Source organism: Trichechus manatus, unplaced genomic scaffold (assembly GCF_000243295.1).
Source record: "Trichechus manatus latirostris isolate Lorelei unplaced genomic scaffold, TriManLat1.0 scaffold00249, whole genome shotgun sequence".
NCBI classification, from domain to species: Eukaryota; Metazoa; Chordata; class Mammalia; order Sirenia; family Trichechidae; genus Trichechus; species Trichechus manatus.
The window spans coordinates 842299-864362 of record NW_004444185.1 but is presented as its reverse complement, the minus strand read 5'-3'; the positions used below and the strand labels follow the sequence as shown (position 1 = coordinate 864362).

Genomic DNA, 22064 nt, shown 5'->3' with positions numbered 1-22064 from the left:
AGAACAAGAGCCAGAGGGAACTGACTCTACGGTGTGTCTGGGGCTGTAATGTGAGCTAGCAGGATGCGGTCAAGGTCAGACAGGAAATTTTAATTGCCCCCGACTTCTTTGGGGGCCACTTCCGAGGGGAGGTAACAGGGCAGCCCCTTAAAGGCAGGACCCAAATACAACATCTCAAAATGCAGCTGGGATGTTTTTGCAGAATACTAAAAACTTGTGTTTGAATTCCCCAAGGAGAGGGTGGGGAGAGGCGTGTTCAACTACGAGAAAGTTGTCTTTTTATTCAGAATCCAAGATGGTGAGGTAATAGACGTCCTGCCAACTCCTGATTCCTGCATCACCATGACACCACCAAAACCCACAAAGCGGAGGTCGTCCTCCAGCTCCTCATTTCTTGTTCCCTCCACCCTAGTCTCTCTTTCTCTGCCCTAGTCTTGTCTTGGTGGCTTCGTGGTAGAATTCTCGCCGTCCATGCTGGAGACCCATGTTCGATTCCTGGCCAGCCTACCTCATGAGCAGCCACCACAGTCTGTCAGTAGAGACTTGTGTGTTGCTATGATGCTGAACAGGTTTCAGTGGAGCTTCCAGATTGAGATAGACTAGGAAGAAAGGCCTGGTGATCGACTTCCAAAAAAGGTGCTGGCTCTGATTGGTTTTGCCTGAGCTGGGGAAAGGCTCCCTCCCCTGAGGGGAGGACACCGGGCCAAAATGTGGAGGTTTTGTTAGTGAGGAAGGAGGACCGGGCCCCAGCAGCGTCTGTCCTGTCCCTCTTGGGCTTTTTTACTAAACAGTGTAACAAAGTACCTTTCTTACGTCCATCTGTGGTTTTGTATGTGCACACATATGTATGTGTCGGGGGCTTTTTGATGGCCGACTTAGATTCCAGAAACCAGGCAGGGGTCATCCCATTACTGGGAGGGGCTCCTGTATGCCTGAATGTGGGACATTAATTTGTCATTTTAATTGAGACCCTGTGGATGTTTTTCTTTGCATGTGGGGTGTAGATCCCTGACAGCTGGGAGTGTCCTGTGTGTACTTGGGGGCGGGTGGGTAGGTATCAACTGTCCCCTAGGCAAACTTGTTTTGGACCCCTACTTTCACCTCATGTTGCCCGTCCAACCTCCAAAGAGCCTGGCATCGCTGAAGCCCCTTGCCCTCCTCTCTGGGGTTCAGGGATCCAACTGGTTTCCTTGGGCAGACTTCCCCATTACCCTCCTCCGCCTGCTTTCTGTCTTTGAAAGCTGCTGGCTGAGGCCCCTCCACTTTCCCTCCCTTCTTTACTTCCTTTATTACCGTGCTTGCGGGTCTCTCACTCCCTCTCCTCTGGAAGGGTCTCGGGGAGAGGTGGGGAGTACATGGCCCAGCTGCCACCTTTGCTGGGAGGCATTTCAGCGGCTGCCGGGTGTCTGTTGCTAAGGGCTCCTCTCTGGGGTTGGCAGCCTTTGTACACGTCCTGCGTGAGTGGGTGTGCGTGTATGTGTGTGGGTGTCCAGGCCTGATTTTGCTTTCTTTCAGTCTTCGGCCAGCCGCCACCTGATGTTGCTGAATGAAAGTAAATTCTTTGGTTATGGAGGTCGGGGCCCATTGCCTGTGATCGCAGCCTCCTCACAGCCAGTTCCTGGTCCTAGGCCAGGCAGGGCCATGGAGAATTGAGGGCAGGGAGAAGCAGTGGACTACTTGCAGCCACACCGGGACCTGATTCCGAAGTGGGGACTTGCACCACTGGTGCGTGGTGTGGCTTCCTGTTCTCTTCCCCGTCCAGGCTGCCTCCCACAGCTGGGCTGAGGAGACATCCTTCGCCTTCTGCCAACTTAGATCAGGTTTGCAGGAAGTAGGAGGGTAGTGTTGAAGACTTGCGGACTGTCCCATGCCCAGGGCTGGGCATTCAGCAGAGGCTGTGGCTCGCAGCTCACCCCAGCCGGGGGCTAGACGGCTTGCGGGGACTCCTACAAGGCCCACGGGCCCTCCCCCCAGGGCTGCTCCACCATCCACCCTCCCCATCCATCCCATATTTTGTGGCCAGAATGGCCTTGTCAGAGTCCATCGATCTCATTACATTGCTTCCCTCTTCAGAAGCGCTTGTGGGCGTCCCTCTCATTAGCTCCCTACTGCTCATGGGACAAGTCCAGACTCCTCATGCTGACCCTAAAGCCAGCTCCAGTGGGTCCCCAATGGTGTTGCATTCTTCTCTCTCACTGGTTCCCCCAGCCTAGCACACACTCTCACTGGGCTGATGGCCAACTCCCCAAGCCTCTCTCCCATGCCCCCTATTTCTAATCGCTCATACTTACACCTGTTGGGTATTGACGAGTCTTACGAGGTTCCTCTCCCCTATAGCGTTTGCCCTGGAATAGCCGGGGTGGAGTCTTTATGGTTGAGTGGCTTCTCCCTCCAGCCCAATCCCCACCCCAGGCCTGGCCCAGGGCCACGGAGAGAGCAGGGCCCCTTGGTCACAATGAAGGGCTCTGAGCCCTGACAGCTGCAGCGGCCCTGAGGCCCCGATTACTGCCCAGGAGGTGCGAGTAACCCGAGCCTTCAGCCGGGCCCTGCGGTCCCCTTCCGCTGAGCCACTGAGCCCATGGGCAAGGCCCGCAGCCATACTCCTGTAAGTGAGCTGTGGAAAAGGTAAGTGACCACCTTCTCAGGTTGTCCCCGAGATCGTGTGACCACTCGGTGTGCAGTTAAGACCTTAATTAGGTCGCCAGTTTCCAGCCCAGTGTTCTTTCTGCTCGCCAGGGAGCAGCGGGCCTGGGCCCTCATCAAGGTCCGTGGATTTAAGGTGGGGTGAGCCACCGAGGCTGCAATGCCCCTGCCCCACCTGGCCCCACTGAGCTTCGGCCCTGCCTCACTCACTCGGCTTCAGAATACCCCTACCCCCGCAGCTTCCCTGGCTTCCCCGACTGATGAGGGGCGCAGCCCTGGGTGCTTTCCCTTCCTGCTTTGAGTGATGGCCGAGTCCACCACAGTCCAGTTCCCCGGGTGAGCGGCTGCGGCCTTCAGCATGGCCCAGGCAATCTGCACTACTGACCTCTTAGCTCGTCACCTTTGGTGTGTTGCTTTGGGGGTGCTCCTGGGGGCTGGCTTGCTTTGTTTCCACAACTGGGTTGCTGGCATGTAGCTGACACATTCCTATTTGAAGACTTTCTGCTAGTGAAACAGGGGGCACCAGGCTGGGGGGGCTGGGTGCGTCAAGTGGCGGTCCTGGGTAGCCCCCCGCTGCTCTCCCCCCTCCGAATCCCTGTGACTGTCCCTTGCAGGGGCAGGGCAGTCTGACGGCATGCCTTTGGTGGACAGGATGAAGCAGATTCCGCTCTTCTCTTGCAGGCCCGGGTAGGGGCCACTTTGCTAGGCCTCCCTCTGCTGCCAAGATGCTGGGTGCACAGTGAGTGCTCTGACGGTAGTGGGGGTGGCCCTTCAGCTCTGTCCTGCACCCCACCTCTCTTTACAAACTTCCCATGCAAACAGGGCTGTGGCTGCCAGTAGGGGGCCGCTCTGTCTCAGCTCCCTTAGCCTGTAAGAATGTTCGCCTCTCACCAGAAAAGGAAGAGAATTTGCTGGAAATGAGAACATTGTGAAACTCTTGCTCCTGTAGTGCCCTGAGGGCTCTGGCTTGGCACAGAACAGGTGAAGCTGGAGTTCAGCCCTGTGCCAGTGCCGGCTACCACCCCACCCTACTTCCTTCTCTCTGCCCCCCGAGTATGGCACGCTCCCCAACTGGGTCCCCTTTTTAATCAGCTTGCCCCACCCCCACTCCTCCAGAAAAATCCAGCCTGCTCACTGAGCTGAGAAGTCTGAGACAGATGTCTGATGTTGCTTCTCTGTGTCAAACCCTTAGGCGGGGCGAGTGGTGCTTGCGGGGTCCCTCTTGCCCTTAGGAAGACCATGTACCTAGTGTGAGCTGGCCCTGCAGCCCCTCCAGCCTCCCCCTCGCCCGTCCCAGAAACTTCTGGACCTCTGAACCAGATAGGTGCCCGTGGCTGCCTCCTAGGCTCTGTATTTGGCCGTGAGTTCCTCCTTCTCTACCTCAGCCTCCCCCCTACGTTCTAGCTCAGCCCAAGCCCCAGTCATGTGGGGCTGACCTGTTTGTGGGTCTGTCTCCCCAGTGGGACTATGTTTGTACTTCTGCTCTGGGGAGGCCCCTGGTGGATGTGAGCCAGCTGGAGAGTGAGGGAGGGAGTCTGAGTGTGTGTGTGAGAAAGAGTATGAGTGAGTGTGTGAGTGTGAGTAAGAGTGAGTGAGTGAGTGAACGAACCCAGTCCACATATTTAAAACACAGGGGAGAGCTGGGAGCCATCAGACAGAAATGGCTGGGAGTTGCCTGATTAGAAATCAGAGGCTGTGGGCCTTCTTCAGAGCCTTCTTTCTCTAAGTTTCCATACAATTGTACCGTAAAGCACTTGGAGATCCCGTTTCCTAGCCAGCAGCAAGCTGGAAGTTGTTGTTAGTTGCTGCTCCGATTCATTGTTGTTCTCGTTGTAGGTGATTGAGTTGATTCAGACTCATAGCGACCCTCTAGGACAGAGTAGGACTCAGTAGGACCAGTAGAACTGCCCCATAGGGTTTTCAAGGAGTGGCTGGTAGATTTGAACTGCCGACCTTTTGGTTTAGCAGTCTGAGCTCTTACCCACTTTGCCACCAGGGCTCCGCTCTGACTCATGGCGACCTTATGTATAACGGAACGAAATGTTGCCTAGTCCTCTGCCGTCTTCACAGTCACTGATGTTGGAGTCCATTGCTTCGACCGTTGTGTCCATCCAGCCCATCTCACTGAGGGTTTTCCTCGTTTTCGCTGACCCTCTACTTTACCAGCCATGATGTCCATTTCTAGCCATTGGTCTTTCCTGACGATGTGTCCAAAGTAAGTGAGTCAAACTCTTGCCATCCTCGCTTCTAAGGAGCGTTGTATTTCTTTGAAGACTGAGGCAGGTCAGTATGGAGCAAGAACAAATCCTCTGACCTGGTGAGTCCCCAGGGCTCATCTGGATAAGGCTCCGTTAGGGACACCCACTGGGTGGCCACCTGCTGGTGGTTGCAGTGCCCTTGTGAACTCAGGAGCCCTAGTGGCACAGGGGTTAAGAGCTCAGCTGCTAACCAGAAGGTCGGCCGTTCCCAAATCCACCAGCTGCTCCTTGGAAACATTATGGGGCAGTTCTACTCTGTCCTGTAGGGTGGCTATGAGTCAGAATGGACTCGACGACAACAGGTTTGGTTTTGGTTTGTTTGGGGTCACCAGGGAGGGATCTTGTTAAGTGCAGGTTCTGACTCAGCAGGTCTGCGGTGGGACTTGAGATTCTGCATTTCTAACAATCCGGGGTGACGTTGAGGCTGCTGCTGTGTCTCCGCAGACCACACTTGGGGTAGCCGCCTGGCTGAAATGACAGTGCGTGATTCCCATACAAGGCATCCCTGCACAGAAGGGCCCGAGGGTCCTGGTGGTCCCCGAGGAGTAGGCAGCCCCCTTCCCCACAATAAGGTATTTTCTTGGCACTGCTCCCTCAGACCCCCCTGAGGATCTCTGGGGGTGTCCGGTGGCTAAGCTGGGTGACCCTCAGGCAGACAAAGCCTGGCAGGTTCTTTCTTCCTTCATGGCAGGGTTATTCTGGTGATGTGAAAACCAAGAAAACCCAGGGGCTCTGCACAGTGGAAGCTGAAAGAATCAGTGATTCATGGGGCAGGAGGCCCAGAGCTCCCAGATACTGGAAACCAGCCCTGTCCCTTGTGAGTTGGCCTTCGGTTGGTAAAAGGGCTGCTTGTGGAAGGGGGCTTTCCCAGGGGTGGCCACGCAGCCCTGTGGCCCTGGTGGTTGAGGGTGTGGGGCCCATCCTCACCTCACGCCACTGCCAGTGATGGCCAGTCCTCGGGCAGCCCGGGCCCAGACAGTGAACAAATCGGGAATCCTTGTCGAGGGGGCCCTCCGGGGGCCGGCTTCTCCTCTTGCACAGGACTGCCTGTTTGTGCTAGCGCTGGGCTGAGTCGTCAGAGTCACTCACTGAGGGCTCCGTGGACCCTCAGCACAAGGGACCGGGGCAGGGTGTGGGTTTGGGTTTTCCCCTGGAATGCTGAAGGCAAGAAACGGCGAAGGCTGTTTGGGGCCAAGGTGGTGGTGCTTCCTGTTCACGATGCAAAAAAACCAGTTGCGGGCAGGTTGATTCTGACCCCTGGCAACCCTGTGTGTGTCAGAACTGTGTTCCATAGGGTTTCAATGGCTGATTTTTCAGAAGTAGATCACCAGGTCATTCTTCCAAGGCTCCTCTGAGCGGGCTCAAACCACCGACCTTCCCATTGGCAGCCAAGCGCATTGACCTTTTGCGCTGTCAGGGATTCCGCTCATAATGCAAACAGGTACGTGTTGTTAAAAATAGCTGCCTCTCACTGATGGCTTGCTGGGTTCCCAGCGCTAAATGCTGGAGCCTTGTATGGTCTTGGCCTCTACAGCCCCACGTGGCACATGCTGCTCTCAACACGCTCGGCTTACAGGTGGGGTCAAGTCCCCCCCCCCCAGTGAGGCTGGGTTTAACCAGGTGTGTGTCTGCAGCCCCCACCCTCATGGCCTGCAGATGGGATGGGAGGCTCCCTGATAGAGATCCTGAAGAGTGTAAAGGGAAAGGAATTCAGAAAACATAAAACCAAAATTGTGGAAAAGAGTCACAGACCCAGACCAGGGTGAAAGGGGAACCCCGGGAAACCAACAATGGTGCGAGGATTTGGGATTGTGGGTGGTTTTTCTTTAAGATCCTGGATTGCCTTTAATAAGAAAAATCTGGGTTAAAATTTCAATGACAAAGAGCTGGGATAAATTGCTAAGAGGTTGGTGGAGGAGGAGCCTGGGGCTTCCGGAGCTCCATCATCTTGAAAGCGTTTGAAAGATGTCAACGGAGGGGAGGAAAAGGAAATATTTAGATGGTTCGAAATGGGGCAGGGGTGCAGGTTTAGGCCAGGCTTTTAGGCGACCTGGACTTAGGCTGGCCCTCCCTCCCCAGGCCTCCCCCTTCCAGGCTCCTTTGGGGCTGCCTGTGCCCAGCAGGGTGGCCCTGCCTACCTGGGCACAACCAGGAGGTGTGGGCTACGCTAGGTGCTCTTCCCTCTTTCTACCTGGTTGGGTTCTAAACTGTCTGCAAGGGAAGTGACAGCGTTTTCATGGGGTTTGTAGGGAGCAACCCTGGTGGCATAGTGGTTAAGAGCTGTGGCTGCTAACCAAAAGCTCAGCAGTTCAAATCCACCAGGCGCTCCTTGGAAACTCTATGGGGCAGTTCTACTCTGTCCTATAGGGTCACTATGAGTCGGAATCGACTCAACGGCAACGGGTTGCGGGGAGCAAAGGAGGTTTCCAAATAAAGTTGGCCTCTTCAGAGACCCAGAACTTGGGTGTAAGATCACCTGTTTGCAAGTGGAGTCGTCGGGGGCTTCACCTCGCGGGTGCTGGAAGTAGGGGCCTTCAAGTGGGTTGAAGATGAACCTCCTCCCTGCCCCTCCTGCCTCTCTCCTCAGGGTCATCACCCCCAGCTTCCCCCAGCCACACCTACCAGTGTGATGCACAAATCGATGCTGTCCTAAAACCTTCCGAAAAGGCTTCCTCTTTTTCTTTATCCTTTAAGTACCTGACTTCCCCAGGAAGCATCTCGCCAGCCTTAACCTTGGATGACTTGTTTCTCTTTAACTTATCCCTGGAGGGGCAACCTTAGCATTCTATAGGACGGACCTGAATATTGTCTCCCCGGTTGGCCCAAAGGGGAGCCCTGGTGGCACAGTGGTTAAAGTGCTCGGCTGCTAACTGAAAGGTCGGCGGTTTGAACACACCAGCCGCTCTGCAGGAGAAAGATGTGGCAGTCTGTTTCCGTAAAGATTTACAGCCAAGAAAACCTTATGGGGCAGTTCCGTTCTGTAACACATGGGGTCGCCATGAATTGGAGTCGACTTGATAGCAATGGGTTTGGGCCCCAGCTTCTTTTTTAGGCAGACAGAAGCGTACCCCTCAGAAGACTGTGGGGGGATTAAATTGGATTAAATCTATTTAAAGGGCTTGGCTGAGGTGAGACTGTTTCTCCAAATGTTTGTAATATGGCAATGTCGAAGTTCTCTTGGCTAAAAATTAACGACTTTGTACATACGTTGTAGTCTCTGGCACCAGGCTTTGAGGCCAGAATCTGAACCTACCCATTCAGGACTGGGAAATTAGCACCACTATCATTTCTGCCAGAGTCTTCAGGTAGAAATCGCAAAAGTGGTCAATCTCTCAGTTACGATAGCGATCTATTCATTGGGACATGGAGTATACACCGCACCTCCCCGATACCTGATGGAGTTGAAGGGCACATTGTTGTTCTGTGCTGTGGTCAGTTCTGACTCATAGTGACCCTATATGTCAGGGTAGAACTGCCCCACAGGGGTTTCCTAGGCTGTCATCTTTACGTGAGCAGAGTGCCCGGTCTTTTCTGCCATGGAGCTGCTGGTGGGTTTGAACCTCCGACCTTTCGGTTAGCAGCCGACCACTGAACCCATTGCGCCACCAGGGTTCCTTTGAAGGGCATATAGTAAAACTCAAATGATTTTCTTGCCTTCCCTGCCCCAGTGTAGAGCTTAGCGCCTGCTTTAGAAATCCCAGGTGAGTTCTGATCCGCCACTGACTTCAGTCTTTGTCACTTAACAGGTGGGGTTACTAATTACCGCTTCACAGCAGTCTTGATGAAGTGAGATCGTTTAGCACAGTGCCTGGCGCTTAGGAAGCACTCCGTCAACACTACACGGAGGCGGCTGTTATTAATTCTTCACAGGGCTGTTGTAAAGATCAGAAGGAGTTGCAGATGAGACAATGCGCTGGGAATTGTAAAGCAGGCCAGTGTGAGTTGCTCGGTGAGATGTTTGAACTCTCTGGGGTACAAGCCATGGTGTAGGCATCGGATGCTCTGATCCAGGGAGGTGTGTGCATTTTTTTCCTGCTTGTCTTGGAAATCTTACAAATCCAGGCCTTGAAGGAGGTGACTGTAGACAAACCCTCCTAGACAGCCACTTTGAAGAGAGAAGGATGCTCCTGGATTATAAATTCCAGCCCCAGTGGGGAGGGGACGCTGGCCGGCGCTGCCAGCCGGAATGAAGGAGACCTGGAGTCACTCTCCTGAGCAGCTGGGAGTGAAGGCGTGGGTCATGGTGCCTTTCTCCCTGCCCTTCACAGCCTTGGAGACACCTCTCCAAAATTTTTTTTTTTAATCATTGTGATAAAATATACGCAAATTAAATTTACCATTTTAACCATTTTTGAGCATACAATTCAGCAGTTTTATAGCCATCACTACTATTTTTCAGATCTTTTTGATCATCCCCAACAGAAACTTTATACCCATAAACAGCTGCCCATTACCTTCCCCTCCAGGCCCTGCTAACTTCTATTCTACTCTCTGTCTATGAATTTACCTATTCTGGAGGTTAAGAGCTATGGCTGTTAACTAGAAGGTCGGCAGTTTGAATCTACCAGGCGCTCCTTGGAAACCCTGTGGGGCAGTTCTACTCTGTGCTATAGGGTTGCTATGAGTTGGAATCGATTCGACAGTAACGGATTTGGTTTTCTTTTTTTTTTCGGTTTAGGTACCCCATATCAGTGGGGAGCCCTGGAGGTGCACTGGTTAAGAGCTCAGGCTGCTAACCAAAAGGTCGGCGGTTCGAATCCACCAGCTGCTGCTTGGAAACCCTATGGGGCTGTTCTACTGTGTCCTGTAGGGTCGCTGTGAGTCGGAACCGACTTGACGGCACATAACAACACCAACAACGTATCAGTGGGGTCATACAGTTAGTTGTCCTATTGTGGCTTACTTATTTCACTCAGCAGAAAGTCTTCAATGGTCATCCATGTCGTGGCATGCATCAGAACTTAATTCCTTTCTATGACCGCATAATATTCCTTTGTGTGGATATGCCACCTTTTGTTTATCCACTCATCTTTGACGGATACGCTACAAAAAGGTTGCATCTACCTTTTGGCTATTGTAATAATGCTGCTACGAACGTGCATGTGTAGTCCTGCTTTCAGTTCTTTTGGGTATATGCCTAACAGTGGAATTGCTGGGTCATAAGGTAATTCTATTTAACTTTTTGAGGAATCATCAAACTGTTTTCCCCACATGATTTTATATTCCCACATCCTTGCCAACACTTAGGACTTTCTGTTTTTCTGGTATTAGCCCTCCTAGTGGGTGTGAAGTGGTATCTCAGTGCAGTTTTGATTTGCATTTTCCCTAGTGACTAGTGATGGGGAACATCTTTTCATGTGTGTTTTAGCCATTTGTGTATCTTCTTGGGACCCCTCCACTCTTGCCCATTCACTTGAATCCTTGCTGACCTGGTAGCTTACAGCAGAGCAGGGATGAGGCCTATTCTGGCCACATCTCTTGGCCCTTTCCGGGACTTGCTCACTGGGCGGTGGCCTTCTGCTTCCAGGCTTGGTGAGTGGCATGTGCCAGGTACATACTCACCAAAATGGTTGGGCCAAATTTTCCTACCCATTTAAAGAACTTTGAGTTCCTTTAACTTCTTGCCCAGAGTTCGCCGAGGTCCCTTCTGACCTGTTTGCTCTTTTTGTTAGACCTAGAGAATGTTTTGGAGTCCCTGGGTGGTGCAAATGGTTAACTTGCTCAGCTGCTAACCAAAAGGTTAGAGGTTCAAGTCCATCCGAAGCCTCCTCGGAAGAAAGGCCTGGTGATCCACTTCTGAAAAATCAGTCATTGAAAACCCTATGGAGCACAGGTCTATTCTGACATGCATGGGATCGCCATGAGTCAGAATTGACTCTGTGGCAACTGTTACTAGTAGAGAATGTTTCGGGCTTAAGCACCTAAAGGTTTTCCCAACCTTCCTGATGCCTCTTAATCAGAACCCCAAAAGAGAAACAAAAGGGTAAATTCTCCACACCCCTCACCTGGTGTTTGGAGGAGGACCCCCCCACCCACTGCACATGACCCCTGATTGGAAAGCCATTTGTGTCCGTGGAAGGCGGTGCTATCCCTAGGTTAGGTGAGTTGGGAAGCCTTCCTTCCCTCTCCGGCTGAGGACAAATTCCTGCCTTGTTTCCAGACCTTTTCTTATCTCCTCATCCTCCCCAGGGTCCGGTTTATCCCCTGTTCCTGGGGGGCCCTTCTCTCAGGTGGTCCTTTCTTTACACTTGGGCTTTTCAGCTTCTCCCTTACTCCTTCACTTCCTTTTCTGAGAAACCAAACCTGCCTGTCTTTGTTTCTGCCCTGACAACTCACATCTTGAATGCAGAATGGTTTGGATCGCTCTTCACTGCTTCAGTCTTCTGTGCAAACTTTGTCCCAGCATGCAAAAGCTAGGACATTGATCTCAACGGAAAGCGCCTTTGTGGTCCTTGAACTGGCTGCCCCTTCTAATGCTGTATTACTGAGAGAAGCACTTCCCAAAGCGCTTCCCTGAAATGCTAGATTGCTAAAGTACACCTTTTCCAATGGAAAAACCCATAACAACTCAGAGGATTGTGTGGTCAGATGAGTTCCTGTGCTGCCTCCCTCTTGTAAGTATCAGACAAATTACCATATGGAAGGCTCTGGAAAGTTCCACACTAAAGAAACCTGTTTCCTTTGACTAGGAATCCTGGTAACAGAGACTGGCCCTCCCAGCCTGTTTGTACGAGCTCTCTTTACTTCTTGTTGGTTGTTTTTGCCAGAGAGCCCCTCCTTGTGTTTAATTAAAGTCCGTCTGTCATTTCCCCACACAGAGGCCAGTTCTGATTGTCCTTTGGGGCCCCTGGGTAGTTTAAAAGGTTCCTGGGTGGCACAAGTGGTTTGCAATTAGCTGCTAACCTAAAAGTTGGCATTTTTAACCCACCCAGTGGTGCCATGGAAGAAAGACCTGGCAATCTGCTTTCGTAAAGATTACAGCCAAGAAGACCCTCTGGAGCAGTTCTACTCTGTAATACGTGGGGTTGCCATGAGTCGGGATCGACTCCAGGGCAACAGGTTTTGGTTTGTTTTGGGAAGTTTAAATGCAGTATCTGAAGACAGCCCTCTGCTCCCCTGGGCCATATACCCCTCGTTCCATCTACCGCCATCCTTGCTTAGGGTCTTGACTCACCATCTTGGGTGCCCCCTCCTGACAGGCCCCACTTTGCCCCTTCCTCCCTGAAGCACGATGTCTGCATGGAGTGGAGCAGATCGGCCCCGGGTGGGGAGGATTGCGACCCCCTTTTCTTTATTCATGACTTTTGTTCTTACTGCCAGGATTTCATCCGTGAGAGCTTTTTGTTTTTTTTATTGTGACAAAATATACCTAACATAAAAATTTACCGTTTTAAACATCCTTAAGTATACAATTTAATAGCATTAAGTACATTCATAATGTCGTATAACCATCCAAAACCAAACTAAGCCTATTGCTATCGAGTCGACTCTGACTCATAGCGACCCTATAGGCAGAGTAGAACTGCCCCAGAAGGTTTCTAAGGCTATAACCTTTACAGAAGCTACGTCTTTCTCCCAAGCAGCGGCCAGTAGGTTCAAACCGCTGACCTTTTGGTTAGTAGCTGAGTGCTTAACCACTGCACCACCAGGGCTCCTGTATAACCATCACGGTATCTATTTCCAGAACTTTTTATCACCCCAAACAGGAACTGTACCCACTGAGTAATGACTCCGCCTTCTCTCTTCCTGCAGTCCCTGGTAACCTCTAATCTACTTTCTGTCTCTCTGAACTTGCCTACTCTAGATATTTCATGGACCCCTGGTGGCGCAGTGGTTAAGAGCTTGGCTGCTAATCTAAAGGTCAGCAGTTCAGATCCACCAGCTGCTCCTTGGAAACCCTATGGGGCAGTTCTACTCTGTCCTATAAGGTCTCTGTGAGTCAGAACCAACTTGATGGCATCTTCATATAGTGGAATCATAATATTTGTCCTTTGTGTCTGACCCCATATTGCATGATCCCATTTATATGAAATGCCCAGAATAGGCAACCCATGTACATCCATGGTTGCCAGGGGTTAGGAATGGGAGTAACTGCTAATGGGTACAGATCTCTTTTTGGGGTGATGCAAATGTACTGGAATCCGATAGCGATGCTGGTTGCACAACCTTATGATATACTAAAACCCACTGGGTTGTGCATTCTAAATTTTATAGTATGTAAATTATACATCAAAAAAACTATTTCTTAACCCAAAACAGTTAAAACAAAAAACAAGTAAATGAGGTTGGTCCCTGAGTCATTTTTAGTGAACCCATGAAAGTTGTTGCTTCCATTCTTAAGTGCTCACAAGCCGTGCTTTGATAATACTGGATCTTGGGCTGATCCATCTGAGTTCATATACTCTGCCCACCTCCTGGAAACCTGGAAGCACCTTGCTTGTTTCCAGCCCTGGGAGCCTGTCCTTCAGATCTCCTCAGAGCTGACATCAGCCATCCAGGGATCTCCCCTACCCTTAGCCCCTTGAGCGTAATCCTTCCAGGCAAGGAGGCAGCAGCCAGTGGGGGCACAGAGAATACACAGAGAGGGAGGTGGCAGATGCTAACCACCAGAGAAGGGCAGACATTGGGTGCTGTTGGAGATTTGAGGAGGTCGTGGGGGCCTCCCTGAGCTCTGGGGGCGGGGGAGGCCACGGAGGGGGCGGGGCACTCTGGGTGGGAGGAATGGTATGAGGCGAGCTCAGCACTGGAAAGGAGCCCGTTGGGCAGTACCTCCAGACCTTGGGCCTTAAATACCACCAGCCCACGCTGGTCCAGGCTACATTTCTTGGGTTGTGGGTGGTGGTGATGGCTCCCACTCTTGGTGGGGTTTTGTTGTTATTGGGGGAGGGAGGAAAGAGATGGATAAGGAGAAAGCCTGATTTGTTTTTTGCAAGCAAGGTGTTCATACCTGAGCAACAAGGAGTCTTTGGGAAGTGGTTCATAGCTTGGGCCTCCTGGAGGGAGGTGCGCCCAAGCATTCAGAGAAGACGACCAGTGGGCGGGAGAAAGCAGAGGATGGAACCATGGAGAAGGCTTCAGCAGGGCTGTCCTATCTACCGGGAGAAGAGGGAAGGACCTGGCTCCCCCCTCCCGCACTATGAGGCTTGGTTTGTTTCCAGGCAGGCGTCTGGGGTACTGGAGGGACACCAGCAGAGGCGCCCATCTCTGTGAGAGACTGTGGCTGAAACTCCGTGCAGGGGGCAGAGCCGCAGTCACCCGCACCACGTGACCATTCAGACCTGGAGACCATGAGTGCCTCCGAGGACAGAGTAAAACACCAGAGAGGGGGTCTGATTCACAGCTGCAGCTCCTGGAGATGCAGGAAACCAGGGCGAGGGAAGGGGAGGAGGAGGGTTTTGAAGGAGAGGTGGGTGGTAGTGGATGTGGTGGCAGACACGTCAGGGATGGTGACCAAGAGAAGGTCCCTGGCAGTGGCAGCTGAAGTCATTCCATGTGGACGGACGTATGTACTGGGTACCTGGGGGCCCTCGGGTACTCCTCCAGTGTCCAGTGTCAGGAAGTGCTCCGTCAGTGTTGGCTGACTGAAACGGGGGGAAATGAAGGTAACCAAGGTACGGTTTTCATCCTCGAGAAACTTGGGGCTGAATTGAGGAGATCGAAGACACAAAAACAAATGTGTCGTACCAGATCCACTTTGAGTGATACAAAATCCCAATGCATTTCGAGGTGAGAAGGTCCCCTCTGCTGAGGTGACCTGGGGGCGTTGCGAAGCAGGAGGTGTTTGAGCCTGGTTTCGGTAAATGAACCCAGAAGAATCACAGGTTTGGGAGAAGAGCGAGCATCTTGGCCGTGGCCATCCCTCACCAGTACCCTTCTTTTGATCCTGCAGGTATGATGCCGGGCGGGATGGCTACATTGACCTGATGGAGCTGAAGCTGATGATGGAGAAGCTGGGGGCCCCCCAGACCCACCTGGGCCTGAAGGGCATGATCAAAGAGGTGGACGAGGACTTTGATGGCAAGCTTAGCTTCCGCGAGGTACCTGTGTGTTGTTGCTGCGGAGACCCTGTGGGATAGTGCCCCCGAGAGAGCTCAGATTTACAGTCCCATGGGGCGTAAATGGGTCTGGCCACTCCAGAGCACTGTTTGGATATTTAACCCACAGTTCTGCTTTTAAAAATATCTCTAAGGAGATAGTGGGCAGCAGTGCTGCCATGGGTTAATGCCCAGGAAACAGAGTGAAAACGAGTGTGGGGAGTATCACCCATTGGGGTAAAACTGTACCTGTAGAGATATCTGGAAGGACCTTCACTCAGAATTCTTAGTGTGTATTTATAGGTGCAACATTTTTGGTTGTTTTATAATTTTATACTTTTTTTTTTAAATAATAAACTTTTAAAAACAGTAAAAAAAGCAATAAAACAAGAGGTCTTACTCTGTGCCCACGGATCTCCCCTTCTCAAACAGTCCAGGAATGGGCTCCATTGGTCTTAGAACCCTTGAAATTGTAGGCACACCTCTGTGTGTGTTCAGGTATCGTCTTAGGAAGCGTGTACAGAACATTCACAGCCTGACCCCAAATGGCTGAGGACCTCGGTGATAAAGCCATTTCTATTTGTAGGGGAAAAATTCTTGAAGTCATCTGCTTTCTTCATGGCAAGGATGCAGCCCCACAAGGAAGGGAATTTCCTTGTGTTTGAGTCTTATTGAAAGGCCTCTAGCTGTGTCAGTGTGATCTGTAATTATAATAACATTGGTGACAACATCTGAGCTGAAGTCTTATTCACAGTCATGTCTCAGCTGGGGCCCTCGGGAGCTGGGAGTGAAGAGCACTGTCCTTACTTGCTGGTGTTTAACTTGGGTTATTCGAGAAAGGATGGAGTTCTGGTATCTCTTGGTATTTTAAGGTGAGACCTTTAGCCAAGTACAAGTCTTTGTCCAAGCTAGATGGGGCCATTTATGTTCTTTCCGGGGGTCTCTGCAGCTGAACCAACAGCCATGAGCGAGCCCCTTTCCCAGCTGGGATGAAACTGGACTTGCCCCTCACTCTTGACATACTGCCCACAAATCTACCCTAGAGTATCCTATCTCTTTCTTTCCTGAACAGGCTGATAAGGAGATAGTAGATCACAGAAATCCTGTGTTGGGCATAACCTTCAGGAAAATCTAGTCCAGTTTTCTGATTTCAGAGCTAGAAAGCCAAAAAGACTGGGAGTTCCTGAGACCAGGCACCAGCTCACTGGCCTCATGCCATTCAACCTCCTGCATCATCGGCCACATTCTTTTTTGTAGCTGCCCCTCTGGTTCCCTCGCTTCTCATTGGGTTCCTTCATGCCATTCATGCGTCCTGCAGGGCATTGGCTCTTTACAACCCGGGTACTCTGAGGTGTAGAAGGTACAGACTTTGGCCTTGATGAAGCTTTGGGGGAAATGTAGGGGAAAGAGCTTCTGTAGCAAAGTTGTGGCTTCTGGGGAATAGAAATGAAGAAGGTATTCAGAGGTCTGTGCAAGTCACCGACAAGCTAAGACATCTCCTCCACTCCCCAGTTTTGCTCAGGGGCTACGCAGAGACGCTTCTTTCCAAATCCAAGACGCTTGGTTAGCTTTTGGCTAGCTGTTGATTTGGCCATTTCCCACAAATGGCGGACATCAGAGGCTTGGATACCTCCAAAGGATTCCTGCTGTGGGTTCTCGGCCGCTTTTATGATGCTTCAGTGGTGTTTGCGTTAGATCATTTGTCAGTTCATTGCCCTGTTGTGGTCCTGTCTCTAGCTGGGGCACCCAGAGTAACAGGATTTGGAAGTGGAAGGACATGTTTGCCATTAATGCTTCACTGCCCAACCTCTTCCTTTTATTATCTCCCTCTGCTGGCTTCCCCCCACGTTGTGAGTCATAGCAGGCTGATGTTGTATTTATGTGGTGAAAGGAGCATGGACTTACAGGCACACCTTGGTCTTCTACACAGAGCTGTGTAGCTTCAGCAAGTTATTATACTTCCGAGCCTCAGTTTTTCTGCCTTTAAAATAGGGTTGCTGATAGCTTTCCCTCAGGACTGTTGTGAAAACTCAGCCCTCTTTCTGGGCCTGTATCAGTTAGGACTCGTGGTTGCAAGTGACAGAAAGAGAAGGTAAACTAACTTCAGCAAGAAAAAATAACAACATACCTGGGAGATAAAGGAGTGGAATGGCTTTAGGCACAAGTAACCCAGGTTTCTTTCCTTTGCCACATCTTGGCTGTACTTCCTTCTATGTCTGCCTCATCCTCTCTCCTTCTGCATAGGGTGTTGCTGGCAGGACCTGCCAAGATGGCTGCCGGTAGCTCCAGGGTTACATTGCTCAGTTTAGCGATCTGAGGGGATAGAGGGCTTCTTTATCCCAGAATTCATATCAGTCCAGGAAGAAGGTCTCTGATTGGCCCTATAGGGGTCGTCTGCCCACCTCCCGGACCAATCATTGCATTCAGGGTACTATGATTGGCTAGGTCTGGGTCATGTGTCATCCAGCACCACAATCGACAGCCCTGCCGTCACCACATGGGTCGGGGGTTGGCAGCTAGACAAAACTTCTCACTTCTGCGTTTTCTGCCTCAATTCTTGGTGCTTAGTAGATGCTCAATGGATGTTTATGTTCTCTTTCTTTCCCTTTGGATTAACTCACCAAAGCAAATCATACCCAATAGAAGCCCTTTGATACCGAACATGTGTCTCCATAAGTATTATTTGCTGCTTTTCCTCAACTTATAAGAGAGCTGGTCTTTCTTTTAAACCAGTTCTTTTCCAATTATGGGAAATAATACATACATCCAAGAGACATTTTAGGAAATGGCATATGTGGAACAATTAAGAAGGATGATGCAGCAGCATGTTTAAAGACCAGAGAACATATGTTCACATGTAAAAAGAAGAAACAAAAGCAGATTACTCAACTGTATATAAAGTGCAGTTTGTATTTGTGATTTACGTGTTTATGTACGTATACAAACAGAGAGAAAAGAGGCTGCGGACACCCTCTCACCCTGGAAGAATGGCACTGATCGAAAAAAAGAGAAAACAACAAATGCTGGCTAGGTTGTGGGGCGATTGGAACTCTTACACGCTTCTGGTAGGAGTGTAAAATGGTACAACCACTATGGAGAACGGTATGGCGCTTCCTTAAAAAGGTGGAAATAGAAATACCCTATGATCCAGCAATCCCACTCCTAGGAACATATGCTAGAGAAATAAAAACCATCACACGATTAGACGTATGCCCACCCACGTTCATCGTAGCATTATTCGCAATAACGAAAAATGGAAACAACCTAAATGCCCATCAACAGGTGAAGGAATAAACAAACTATGGTACATACACGCGACGGAGTAATGCGCAGTGATAAAGAACAATGATGAATCTGCAGAACATCTCACAACATGGATGAATCTGGAGGGCATTATGCTGAGTGAAATAAGTCAATCCCAAAAGGGCAAATATTATATGAGACCACTATCATAAAAACACATGAAAAGGTTTACACACAGAAACATTCTGTGATGGTTGCCAGAGAGGGTGTGGGAGGGAAAATCACTAACTAGATAGTAGACACAAGTTAACTTTGGTGAAGGGAAACGCAAGACACAGTGTGGGAGGAGTCAGCACAGTATGACCGAGGTAAGGGATTTCAGCCAACGTCACGGAACAATTTGTATATAAATTATTGAATGGGAAACTAATTTGCTCTGTAAACCTTCACCTAAAGAACAATTAAAAATAAAACAAATAAAGGAAAGCAAAAAAAAAAAAAGGTCACAAGCGTGGAGTAAATGTTGAAAGTCCTATCTCTAACTGTAGTGATCTAGAATTAGATTCCAGGCATTCCCTGCCTTATTCTCCTTTGGAGACAGATAGCAAAGCCTTAATATCCTCATCTGTCCTTGTCTCCACTAATTCCATTGTTTCAGTCACAAAGCAGGGTTGCTCCAGGGCCAGATATGAATTGGTTTTGTACAAAGGTCAGATGAAGGGTATACTGGAGCTCTTTCTATACTGGGAAGGGTGGGTCCCTGGCAGTCCTGGCTGTGCTGGGTTGCCCCCTTGCCTGGCCATGGTTGATTGGGCTGTGGATGGACCCCTGGCCAGACTGGGCCAATTGGATTCCCTACTCTGGAAATCTGAAATTGGGACTGAAATACTGCACGTTGGCTCTGCAGGTGGCTGGTTCCTGAAAGAGTAGCTCACTGGGGTGGCCGTGTTCTACCTAGGAGTCAGAGGTGGAGAGGCGTTATGGCCTCCAATCCCAAAAGCAATGCCCCTCTGGCTCTAGTCTTCCAGGCCGCTGCATCCTGCCCTTGGGTTTTTGAAGCATCCTTTTTGAATAACGAATACTTCCTTTCTCCTTAAGCTAACAAGTTTATTTCTGTCACTTGCAATCAAAGAGCTCTAGCTAATACAGAAGTTTGCGTAACTAGCCAGAGCCATGAAGTTAAAAATTTCCTAAAGTTAACAGAAGCGTTTGCCGGCTTGTCTCTGAAACAACACTTGTGCTTTGTGAGTTCTCTCTCTGTCTTTTTGTTTTCTGCTTTACTTCCCTCCCCCTCTTCCCTCCTAGTCACAGCTAGGACATTTTCCAATTCTTCCACAACATACCAGTCTTTGTGGACTATAAATAGGAAGACAAACAAGGCCGAATGGCTGGGCTGTTGAAGTCCTGCAGCGATGGTTAGTGATTGTAGTAATATTAAGTGGAAATGCCTGGCCTGCTTTATGGCACGCTGACCATTTCAGATTGAGCTGGATTTTTTCTCTTTAACTGGCTGGCAGGAAGGGACCCCTAGGTGATGACAGGGCTGCTGGTGGCAATCTGCTGAGCTCGTGGAGTGTGTGGCTGCAGTCGGGGTCCACAACAGATCAAAGGGTTCAGCGAGAACAGCCCTGGGGAGAAGACCTGTGAGGAGTATTTTGAATAATGTTTCTAGTTTACGGAGCTCTTCTGTAAATATGAGCATTGCCATCTCTGCTTTTGGTGTGAGAAAGCTGAATTGGCTGGTATGGAGGGGCTACTTGTTCTGTGTTTGCCTGACAGTAATAATGCGGTTGGAACCTTCTAGAAATGAAACGTTTTGAAGGATGGTTAGGAAACTTGAGGGGTAGGTATCTCTCTGCCTTCTCTCCATGTAGGGCTCACTGCAGTATGAAGTCTTTGCTGTTGAAATCTCTTCCTTGCGAGTTTGACCATGACTTCCCTTTCTACTCCCATTGGCTGCGATCCTATTCTTGTTTTTCAGGATTTCTCGCCAATCTGTGTTCCGGCTCCAACAGTCTGTAGCTAGCCAGATTGAGCTGAGTCTTTGCTGGCCTCTAGTGAGGGAGTTTGAAGCCGCAGGTGGATGAACGAGGCATTTCTGTGAAGCTGAGCTGCCATCAGCCTCAGCAAAACTCTGAATGCTTCAGCGTCTTGCTTTACCTCTTGATTTATATTGGGCAGAGTTCCACAGTGGACTTCAGGCCCCCGACGCCAGGAAGACAAAGAAAGGTTTATTAGTAAAGCATTTTGGGATTCTTTTTGTGGTGGTGGTTAAGACTTTCCCTTGAATGAAACACGTTTCCCTCTGGGAATTAGAAGCCTTGGCAGTAAAAGATACTCAGGTTGGAATTTGGAAGGCCTGTTGAAGCTGTCTAACCTTTGACTCCACTTTAGATAATGTTCTTTTCCCTTGGGGGAGATCATATTTAAGGGGAGATGGTCATGAAAAAACCCTGAAATTCCTGGTGGGCGTGCAAGGCATACCTTGGACAGATTTTGACCTTGTTGTTAGCTGCTGTTGAATCAACCCCTTGCTCATGGAGTGAGTCGTGGTGACCCCAGGTACCAGGAACGGAATGCTGCCTGGTCCTGCACCGTTTTGACTAGCACCTGTAAACCTAGAGAAGCCCTCTTCCTGTGATGACTTGGAATACATCAATTTATATTCTCTCTAAGTGGAAAAATATAGAAGTTGGATAGCAGTTGTTTGACAGTTAAATTTGTAAAAATTCTTTAAGCAAGAGAACTAAAAAAAAATAAAAAATAAAACCAAACCAAACAACCCTGAAAATGACCTTGGGGAGGCGATAGAAAAATGGAGGCTCTACCTTTCAAGTCTGGCCTAATTTACTTATTTAAACATTCATTCTTTGGAGGCTTCAGTACAAGTTGGCTTCAATGATTAACTCATTCACGTCACATTTTGAATCTGGAGGGACAGGATGGATTATTCAATAAATGATGTGAGGATTGCTAACTAACTATTTGGAAGAAAATTAGGTTAATGATCAACCTCCCAGGAGAGATCAGAATAGATTTTGGAGGTTAAAGATTTGTATGTTTAAATAAAAAAAGAAAACATAAAAGCACTAGACGAAAACATAGGGTGACTATCTATGTAAACTTAGTGGTGAGGAATGTTTTCCTAAGCGTACCACTGGTGAGAGAAAGTTTTCAAAAGTCAAAAATTACCTAGACAAAATTAAAAGGCAAATGACGGCATAAAGTATTTAAAACATACCAGCTTCTATAAAGGTCTCTTAGAAAGCAGTAAGAAAGGTAAACTCTAATGCAAAAAATGGGGCCCACAAGAAACAAAAATCGAAAATATTAAATTATTGCATTAAAAAAATAGTATAGACCTATTTGATTTTTCTCTCATGGCGATCAACTAGGTTGTTGCCACTTTTTTGCTTTTAAAGATAATGCTTTTTAAACTGTCATGTGAATGTTTCTGAGGGATGTGAAATTAGTCATTGGAAGGATGCGTACATTGTATTTTTGGTAAATATTTCCAAAGGGGACATTGGGGGCTCAGTGGTAGGATTCCTGCCTTCCATGCCAGAGACCTGGGTTTGATTCCCAGCCAGTGCACCTCATGCACAGCCACCGCCCATCTGTTGTGCAGGCCTGTGTGTTGCTTTGATACTGAACAGGCTTCAGTAGAGCTTCTAGACCAAGACAGACTAGGAAGAAAGGCCTGGTGATCTACTTCTGAAAATCAACCAATAAAAATGCTATGGATCAAAGAGTCCTATGCGCTGACCGTGGGGATGGGGCAGGACTGGGTGACGTTTCATTCCACTGCACATGGGGTCACCATGGATTGGAGGCCAACTCCTCAGCAGCTAATGACAAATAATATTTCCAAAATGCCCTAAAAAGT

At 49.6% G+C, this 22064-nt stretch overlaps 1 protein-coding gene across 2 annotated transcripts in view; it reads left to right on the top strand.

Moving 5' to 3' along the window:
• Window positions 1-22064, top strand: part of EFHD1 (EF-hand domain family member D1) — a 36893-nt gene that overhangs the window by 6165 nt on the left and 8664 nt on the right. For both annotated transcript variants that reach the window (XM_023724466.1, XM_023724467.1), the window contains exon 3: window positions 14791-14938. In XM_023724466.1, coding sequence (XP_023580234.1) covers window positions 14791-14938 — 148 coding nt within the window. The remainder of the gene's footprint in view (window positions 1-14790; window positions 14939-22064) is intronic.